The 10602-nt window shown below is 35.8% G+C and overlaps 1 protein-coding gene across 1 annotated transcript in view; it reads right to left on the bottom strand.

The window, feature by feature from the left end:
* Snx2 (sorting nexin 2) overlaps positions 1 to 10602 on the bottom strand; it is a 63644-nt gene that overhangs the window by 8296 nt on the left and 44746 nt on the right. The window contains exons 8-11 of the mRNA XM_005409303.2: positions 3874 to 3949; positions 3020 to 3133; positions 2675 to 2768; positions 741 to 946 (exon numbers count right to left, since the gene is read on the bottom strand). Coding sequence (XP_005409360.1) covers positions 741 to 946; positions 2675 to 2768; positions 3020 to 3133; positions 3874 to 3949 — 490 coding nt within the window. The remainder of the gene's footprint in view (positions 1 to 740; positions 947 to 2674; positions 2769 to 3019; positions 3134 to 3873; positions 3950 to 10602) is intronic.

Below are 10602 nucleotides of genomic sequence, written 5' to 3'. Positions count from 1 at the left end.
AAAAAAAAAAAAAAAAAAAAAAAAAAAAAAAAAAAAAAAAAAAAAAAAAAAGAAAATCATTCAAAGATACCATAATATCAGGAGATATCTTTTGAAACATATGATAGATTGGTTAGCATTCAGTTTAATGTTTGAGTATTAGAGATAGTTGCAGAACACTATTTTTTAAACTAGATTACTTTCCCAACTATTCAGAAATTGTTCTATCTACACTTCAACATTACCATTACATAATACAATCTATGATGTAACTTAGTCCCAGCTCATCTATAAATACATGGGTGACTACACAGACAGAAAGTCTGATTACACAGTCCAGGATTTACGCTAGAGCTCCCATGAAGCACTCACTGCAACAGTCATCCCTGGTCTGTTTCTCATTACACAGTCAGCCTTACTCAGGACAGAGTCCCACGGGTAGTTCCCGCTACTGCAGAATAACCACACAGAGGCAGAGCTGCAGACTTGCATATATGCATATACAAATAAACGCTTTTAATCTTATTTAAGATTCCTGATGCGCCTTAAAAACATTAACTTTGTCTATTATTCTACTTAGATCACAGGGGAAAGTAACAGTAAGTTACAAATACTCATCTTGAAGCCATTTTTATATGTACAGAGATAGTATGGTATAGAATTTACATATTTAAATATATGGCTCATACGAAACCAAATTCTTTTTAAAGCAAACTGCTCAACTGAAGACAATTCAAAAAAGATAGCAAAACAGGGCTTACTTTTACTGCAGAAATAAGACGAATGTAGTCACTAAGTAGTTCTGAAAACATATAGAAGTCAGCAAAAGCTTGCTCTTGATGTAACTGGTCTATTTTCTCTTCAACCTCTGCAAGCTGAGACAGAGCTCTAGATAAAGCGGTATGATCCTCAGAATTACCTAACATGGCAGCACTTTTAGCAAAGGCAGCAGTATTGGCTGAAAGTTCTGAAATAAAAAAAAGTATTCACTTTTAGTATCTGCTAGTAAATTCTTAAAATATTGCACTGATTTTCTATAGTCTCTCTAAATTTCATCTATTCATGAACAGTCTAAATAATAAACAACATGAATAAAAAATAATAAACATGAAATTAAATTAAAATGCCATAAGCCTAAGTATCAAGTGCTCAGAAATCCATTGAAAATGAAGAAAAATGACTGCTGGACTGCTGGGGACGTAGCTTAGTCATAGAGCTCTGGCTTAGCAAGTGTGAGGTCTGGGTATGATCCTCAGCCTTATCAAAAACAAACCAAAACACTGCTTATATTCAGACGACAGAAAATGTGTATATAACTGAAAGATAAAAAATGTAGTTTCAATATCAGGAAGTATTGGAATCACAATTGATTACAACAGTCTTCAACATTTATAGTTTGTTGAAAACAATATTTAATGAGAACAAACAATTTTTGATAAGAATATTTTTTAACTCACAAGAGAAAAACAAGGCAAAACTCTACAAGGAGTTCACGTAGATCTTAAGTCATTCTTATTCAAAAATGTTCATTAAATGCTAGAATTTGTGAAATTCTACATAGTACAAATAAATTACAAAGCCTGGAAACTGCTGTATTCCTCTACATTATGTAAAGTTCTCTGAAAGAACCAGGAAGCCCATTCCTGAAGAGATATTTAATAAATGTGAAAAGAAACTGTGAAAACTACTTTTGATGATAAATGTATTAATAGATATGTTGATTACTTTAAGGAAATACATTACTGGTAAAGTCATTACTAAATTACTTATGAAGTAGTTTGCAAAACCGGCACTAAAAGTCCTGAGGCCGGGGGTGTAGCTCACAGAGCCCAGGATACAGCTCAGCGGCACAAGCATCTGCCTGGCAAGCACAAGGTCCTGAGTTCAATTCCTGCTACCACAAAAAAGGAAAAAAAAAAGAGCCGAGCGTGGTGGTACATGCCTGTAATCCCAGCACTCAGGAGGCTGAGGCAGGAGGATCCTTATGAGTTCAAGACTAACCTGGGCTACAAAGTGAGCTGAAGTCCAGCCTAAACTGCATAGGGAGACCCTGTCTCAAAAAGACAAAAAAAAAAAAAATATAATTACAATAAATTTAAAACAAACAAAGAAACAAAAGCCCTGGACTCTATCTTTTGGTGTGTGTGGGGGGGAGGGGCATGTTGAGACAGGGTCTTGCTTTGTAGCCCAGGCTGGCCTTGACCTCGTAGTGTTCCTCTTGCCTCAGTCTCCAGAGAGCTGGGATTGCAGGTGTGCACCACCACAGCTGGCTTCAAAAGCTGTAAATTTCTTTTAAAATAAAACCATAAAAGGTAAACTTCATTATAGATTTAAAAATTAATACTGAACATTTTTATGTATTTTCACCAAAAAACTCCTAGATTTTTAAATATTATGGTTCAAAAATGGAGAAAACACTCCAAAGTGTTTTCCACAAAATACAATCACAAAAAAATTTCAAGAAAATTTTAAAGACCAATGTTTTGACTCTCAAAACTTTTATTGTAATCAAAGTTACATCTAAACTGTAAATACTTTAAACAGAGTTAATCAGGTGGACAATTTTAATACAAAATTCAATAGTTTGCTGAACTTCTTCTGAAGTAGAACTTAGATCAAAACACAACTGACCTTTGTAAGTTTTATATACAAATTTCAGTTTTATGGTGTTAAACACAGAAATAACAAGACAAACCTTTTCTATGACAAACCAAGGCTTCGACACTGGCGTGAAGTTTCCTAAGTTGCTGGTCAAGATTCTCAAACTGCTGCTGCTTTTCTTCAAACCACTAAGAAAAAATGAAAAATGGGGTCACTTTAGGAAGAACCACCATTGTAAATTAGGTTACCAATAGCAAGTTACATTCCTTGTTTTAAAGCAACAAATTAACCATGTATAACCATGGCAGTCAACTGGTGTGGCTGAGAACTAAGCTCAATAGGCAAATTAATATCCTATTTTCTACTTGTGCAGCTTTAAAATGCAGTTGTTGGGCTCATTAATTCATCCCATTATTCAAGTTGGAAAATCAGCTCTTACTGCATCCGATTCATTCATCTTGATTGTCATTTTGTTGACAGCATCTGCAGCCTTGTTCACCATCCTCAATATCCCAGCTCCACTCAGAGCCTGAGTGTTAACTGCTCTGGGCAGCTGGAATCGAATGACAAATAAGGGCAAACAAACCGGTTAAAAGCCTGGAGGTTTAACTGGGCACAAAGGGACCCTCCCCATCCCACAGTAAAAAAAAGGAAAGAAGAAAAGAGGCTGTTTTTTCTTCACTCTCATACATTTCGAAAGCGAGATCTAATTTCTCAAATACACTGCTTGTATATTCTCACAGGAAAACTTAAAAAATAGACTTTCTATTTGCTTTTCTTCTGCACGTTTACATTTAGATAGAACAAACACTATTTGTCAAAATATATCAAGAAATTGCCAAGTACCCAAACACTGGCCACCTGTTTGCTAGCAGAAATAAACTGTTTATAAGGAAAGAAGTCTTGAGAAAAATCTCTTTATGCTCAGGTAAGAACACTGGTTTGATTTTAACTTTTTAAAAATTATGAGACTCCATGAAATTTTGTAAAACTCTCATGCAGAAACAATTGGAACTTTTGAAAGCCCCAAATATGCCGAACATCTCAAATATAAAACACAGGTGGTTAGAATTCAAGCTTTCTTATGCTACAGATTTGCATTTCAAAATTTTAACACAACCTGATTTTAAATTTTGAAGAAGGTATTTTGCTAGTAAAATTTAGTTAAACACTAAGCAAAAAAATTAGCATTTATTCATCTATTAATCAGGTTACTTACTGAATATTCTTAATACATTATGGCAAACATAGATGCGAAGACATACATACAAAAATGTAAAGTAGAAGCAATACCTCTGAACTTTCCAAGAATTGCCGTAAGTCAGGATCCTGTAGTAAAGTTGGATGTTTTACTGTTCTTTGAAGATACCTAGATTTAAGAGTAAAAAGTTCACTTTTATTAATAGCATTGGTTTTAAACTGTAATTAAAGTACAAAGGTATCCCACTTCCCTATTATTCTTCCTTTGCTGTAACTATTTAGAATCTTAGAACAATCTAATAATTGAACACCTTTTTTTCCATCTTTTGAAAACTGATTTTGAAATTATATAGAAATAAAGGCAGGGAGTGAGGGAGGGGATAGAAATGGAAAACGTGGGCTAGGGATAGAGCTCAGCAGCACAGCGCCTGCCTGGCAGTGCAGGGTCCTGAGTTTGAGTCCCAGTACCCAAAAGAAAAAAAAGAAAAGAAATGGGAGAGATGGTAAATAACTTGCCAAAGTTCTTACTGCAAAGTGTTAGTTGGAAAAGGGTATATAAGCTTGTTTAATAACTTCTTCTTTGGGTAGAGTTAATATATTCCAATTTTAAGAGTTCTAAGACATAGTACCTCCTTATACTCAACAACTATGACTGCAGTTATCACCAAGCTGGGAAACAGTTCGCCATTTACTTGTTAGTAGACTTAAATGATCATCAGTTCTGATATTAATTTGTCAAGGACTAAATTTCTTCAATACTATTTCTAAGGTTTGTTACTTTTGATAAATGTCCCATCCACACATGTACCACATAAAGTAAAAATACAAGAGAGAAACATTATTGCAATCACTACTAGCCAATTTCCTTCTCCTTTATTAGAAAAGCTCAAGTGTCTGCTATCCATAGTAAGTTAACAATCAGTATTTCATAAAAGAGAAAAAAAGGTGAACTACTGAAGTATTCTCAGTTACTGCTCAAATCTCACCTTTAAAAAACTATATGTAGTAAATATTTCAATTACAACATTTACCTCATAGTTTATATAGCTGTATTGTTTCTCTGGAAGTCAGTAATTTCTTCTATTTTTTATAAGGTTAGAACCAAATCCTACATAATAGTCATGACAATTGTACTCATGTTTAAATATTAATGTTTTATATACATTTAAATAAAAACATACCATACTACACATTTTAAGTTGCATAGCACATAAAAAGCCATTATAACACAAAAACATTTAATCAATGTGTGTAATAACAATATCCAGTGTGACTTTCAAAAATTGTTGTTTATATTATGGAACCAAAAAGGAGATGCTGCAAAATACTAACCCTATAAATGTAAGAAATGTCCCCATTTTCCCCCTGGAATTACACTTACATTTTAACAGTGAAGTTTTCCCAGCACTATTAGGTAAGTTACTTGGTTGACTGCAGACTGCCTGAACGGAATCTGTGCAAATTGTTCGCCTCAGTGCTGGTAAATAGCAAGGACTCATATGTCTCTTAAATGAACAAGTAGCAAGAAGACAAAACATCTAGTATCCAGTCTTTAAGAAACTACATTTCAAAACTACAGGGAAATACCTGGTGTTACTTATATTCTAAAACATTTTCCACTGTAATCCCAGCACTCAGCAGGTTGAGGTAGGACTATTTTGAGTTCAAGGCCAGCCTGAACTACATGGTGAGACCCTGTCTCAAAATACAAAAATAAAAACAAAATCCCCCATCTTTCAAGGTGAGTTTTGCAGATTACTCTTTCATGAAATACTCCATGAAAAAGACTGATTCTGTGATCAAGAAAGTTTGAAATATATTACATACATATTCCCCTCTTTAAGATTCACAATGAGGCCAGGTGTGGTGGCACATGACTGTAATCCTAACATCTGGGAGGCTGAGGCAGGAGGAATGCTTCAGAGTTTGAGACCAGCCTAGGCTACATAGTGAGTTCAAAGCCAGTTTGAGCTACATAGCGAGACCTTGTTTCAAATAACCAAACAAAGAAAGAAAAAGAAAAGAAAAAAGAAAAGTTTCACAATGAACAATGTTATGTTAGTGCTAAGTCCTACAGGAAATAAATCTGGTTTAACTTCATGAAAACTTAACGCTAACAAAACTCAGTTGAGCATTGTTTCTTTTTTTTAAATTCTCCAACAATACTTGCTTTCTGAGGAGTCAACTTTGGAAAATGGTATTCTAGAAAAAGACAGTAAAACTTTCCTCTTTAAGAATTACATGGAGTTAAAACAAAACAAAAAAAAATCTAGCAACATATGCCAAACATAATGTTAAAATTGAAAACAGAAAAGTAACTGGATTTTAAAACAATGGATATAAATACGTATCAATTCAAGAATTAAGATCAGTGAGGGTTACATAGGTAAAGGTAGACCGTGAGATTCTGGTGTAACCCCCAACATCATCTGCACGCACACAGAGGATACAAAACAGAAAATGAGAAAGACATGAAGAAGTATGGTGAGAAACAGAAGCATGGAAGGAAGGAAGACAAGGAAGACACAGAAGAACTGATGAAGTATCAGACTCAAGAAGCGTTGGTCACGAGTAGTTTTTCAAATCTGCTCCACGCAAATGTTAGTGATAAATTGAGAGTAACCACTTTATGGCTTTCAAGCTTCTACTTACTAAAACAAATAATAAAGCAGGTTATATAAAATATTCATTGAGAGCAACCAAATTAAAAATATTTCTCTTACTTTGAATTCCGTATAAGAACTACAATGACAGAATAGAATGGCAGAAAGGCCCTGAGTGTTGTATGACATTTCATTTTTTCCCTGAACAAATATTTATGAAATACTACATGTCAGGTATTTTGAGTATCTGTACTACATCAGGAATAAGAGACAATAAGATCTCCTTCCCAGTGGACTTCATAGTTTAGTAAATAAGGTAATTGGCACATAAGTAATGAAATATGTGACAAACAAGTGCTGTAAAAACACAAAAAAGGACAGAACAGCAGGGTTCATTGGGCCAACTATGTAAGACGTGTTGCTTGCAATTTAACCAGGTCAGAATGAAACCTATGATCAGAAGCAAATTCACTGCAAAGTTGCTCTTTGAGCATTTACACTTAAACAGATACAATAGTCAGCCAAAGAATTCTAGGCAATAGTAGCTAGTAAAGAGGAGGACTGGATGCAAAGCAAAGGTCAGTGTGGCCCAGAGCAGAGTGATCAAGGATGAAGAGACCAAATAGTAACAAAGGAACAATGCATGTCATGGAGAGGCTCAGAGCTCATCAGAGGACTGCAGATTTTACTGAGTGAAATTAGGGTTAATATGATAACTATGATGTGCATTTCAATTGGAGTACTTTAGGTGTTAAAGTACATCTAGCAAGATTAGAAGCAGGGAGGCCAACTAGGAGACTACTGCAATTAATGAAGGCCTCTGGACTAGCCTGATGAGAAATGGTTGCATTTCAGATGCAAAAATACAAGCAATAGGATTCTATGATGAACTAGCTAGTGCTGAAGAGCTGCCCAGACTCCAAACTCGCTGATAAGAAATAGTGGATTAATTAATCTATAGTAAGTGTTTAGGCCTTGCAAACTGAGTTTTTAGATTCTTGAAATGAACATAATCTTAAATGATTCACTCACACTTTGGCAATAAACAATACAGTCAAGAAACTTGCCCAAGGTCACACAAGGTAGTGTATAGTAGAAATATAGACTCCAACTGAAAGATTCTAAATCTAGCATGCTATTATCAGCCCGGCTAAATTTCTCAATTTATATTTGCTGAAGTGTATCTTTACCTATAAAATAAACTCACTACTGTCTTGAGGTGAAGTATCCCAAGAAAACCACCCGCGTGTGTGCTCACTCAGTGGCACTCTCTGAGCAATATCCCTAGCCCTTTTTCATTTTTTATTTTCAGACAGGGTCTTGCTAAAATGCCCACACTAGGCTCCAGCTTGCAATTCTCCTATGTCAGCCTCTCCAGTGGCCAGGATTGTAGGCGTGCACTACCAGGTTCAGCATGAACACTTTAACAGAAGCAGCCTCTGCTTACTTACTGCGTGCAGCACAGGGGAGAGTCTGGGTGTTTATCCTCACCCTCTCTTCCTACTTCAGTATGAGACATTTAGTCTTTCTTTAAAGATACTCATCCAAATTCTCTAACCTGAATTAAGTATGTAAATGGGTTTCATAGTATTAAATGAAGTAATAAAAAACAAGTATTTCCCTGTCCACTAGATCCAACTAGGTTGGGCATTCCACAGATAATACCAGTTCTAGTCTTTAACTTAATGTATCTAGGGCTAGGGATTTAGCTCAGTGGCAAAGCGCCTGCCTGGCAAGCACAAGGTCGTGAGTTCGGTTCCTAGTACCGAAGAAAAACCAAAAACCAAAAAAAAAAGGCCTTTCAACTTAATGTATCTGATTATTCTTGCAACGCTGGGGGTAGACTCTAGGGCATTTGTAATAAACTTCATCCCCAGCCCTTTCTTTTATCTATTTATTTTTTTTTTTTTGTTTTTTTGAGACAAGGTCTCACTATAGAGTTTCAGCTGACCTTCACCTCACTATGTAATTGAGGCTGGCCCTGAACTCACGATGATCTTCCTGCTTCAGCTTCCCAATTGCTGGGATTATAGGTGTGCCTCACCATGCCCTGGGGGTCTTTCATTTTTTAAAAATTGAGAGAGGGTCTCACCAAACTGTTAAATGGTCAGAGCTGGGCTAGAACTCATAATCTTCCTGCCTTCACCTCCAAGAGTGCTAGGATTATAGGTGTGTGCTATCACACCCGCAAGATATACCTGTTCAAATGTCTGAGAATGTCCACATGAAAATCACTTAGAAAAGTCAGATATATGAAAGATAAGAGAAATGTTATTTTAAATTCTACACATTAAAAAAATGTGCACTGAAGGCCAAGCGTGGTGGCACATGCCTACAATCCTAGCATTTGGGAGCCTGAGGCAGGAGGATTGGGGCCAGCCTGGGCTACATAAGTGAGTTCAAAGCCGGCCTGAATTAGAGTGAGACCTTGTCCCAAAAAAATCCAAAGAAAAAAACAAAAAACAAACCCTAGGGCTGGGAATACAGCTCAGTGGCACAGTACCTCCCTGGGCGGTCCTGAGTTTGATTCCTGGTACTAAAAAAAAAACAAAAACAAAATAAACCTAAAAAACTAAAATACAAAAACTGCACCCAACTCACTAAAATTGGCTAGGATGGGAAATACAGGATTAGAGTAAAAAGTAAACATTCCAGTTCCTTGGAGTCTACAGCCTGTGCTTATATTTTCTTTAGAAATGTTTTTGCTAGCCAAATGTAATGGTGCAGGCTGTATCCCAACTGAAGCTGGAGGATCACCTCCAGTTGGAGGCTAGCCTAGGCTCTGTAGTTAAGCCGTCTTAAAAAATGTTTTTCTAATAAAAAATGGAAATGTTTTTTTCCACATTACGCTACTGCCATCTCCTCCTTCCTTCTTTCTTTTTCTTCTCCTTCTCCTTTTTTTTGGAACTGGGAATCGAACTCATGACCTTGTGCTTTCCAGGTAGGCGCTGTGCCACTGAACTATATACCCAGCCCACTACTGCTTTAAAAAAAAAAAAAATACTGTATTACTAATTCCACAAGTTACAAATTCTGCACTTAACAAATTCCATTTATCAGAACACAATCTATCTCTACAGAAGAACTAAAGTCTCAATATTCCCTTTAGTGCTCTTCAGTGTTTCATGCTACATGAAGTTGGGTGGTTCATACTACAAAATGCACTCCAAGTTAGAAGAACGGAAAATGCAGAATCAAATTATATGTCCTTGGTACAATAAATCTTCATTAAGTTCCTTATCAAGCATGCCATGTGAAATATTTCAAATTTATTCATAGAAAAACAACTCTTGAAAGGTCTTCCAAAGGGTCATGGTTACATTTTCAGGACTAGGCAAAACCAAGGAAGAACATCACGTACCTTTCTTCTTCAAAATATTCTATTAAACCTCCCTTATAAATAATCTATTCTAATACTCAACCTAAACTGCTCTTGACACAGTTGAAATCCTTTTCCTGAGTAAGTACAGATTCTCAAAGATATCATTCCATCTTCCATTTTCTCTAAAATTTTTAAACTGCATATTTGTTTAGCTTTTCTTACTGTATGCTGTTTAAAACCAGCTCCACTATGGCATATTCTTAAAATTCAAACAATTTAGTACAGTACACTAAAAAACAAAAATATGTTGCTTTAAGAAGTTTTCAAATAATTTGTATGTATGTACACATGCACACACAGACATATCAGAGTACAAATTATACCACTCCTCTAAAACCTGTCCTACCTACATCAATCACTGATTTTAAGCCAAATGAGAAAATTATGTTACTCAGGTATAAAGAAAGATAAACTCAGCCAGGTGTGGTGGCACACGCCTATAATCCCAGCATTCGGGAGGCTGAGGCAGGAGGATCTTCAAGAGTTCGAGACCAGCCTGGACTACAAAGTGAGCTCAAGGCCAGCCTGAACTGCACAGCGAGACCCTGTCTCAAAAAGACAAAACAAAAAAAAAATTTAAAAAAGAAAGATAAGCTCGAGGCTTCCATAGGTAAATGGATGAAACTCGAGAACATACTCATAAGTGAAATGAACCAGACCCATATGTGTAAACAATGTATTGTCTCACTAGTGTGAAAAAAAGAACAAGTAAATAAGATCCAAAACGTACAACAGATATTGCGAACTGGGAAGAAATTGTTCAAAAGAAAAGACAAACTGTGATAGGGAAAGGGGAAACAAAGGAAGGAAAAAAGGAAAACATATATGTATAGTTAA

Source organism: Chinchilla lanigera, unplaced genomic scaffold (assembly GCF_000276665.1).
Source record: "Chinchilla lanigera isolate Chin_1 unplaced genomic scaffold, ChiLan1.0 scaffold00120, whole genome shotgun sequence".
Classification (NCBI taxonomy): Eukaryota; Metazoa; Chordata; class Mammalia; order Rodentia; family Chinchillidae; genus Chinchilla; species Chinchilla lanigera.
Note: the sequence above shows the minus strand (reverse complement) of the source record. Positions and strands in the feature narration are given on the sequence as shown.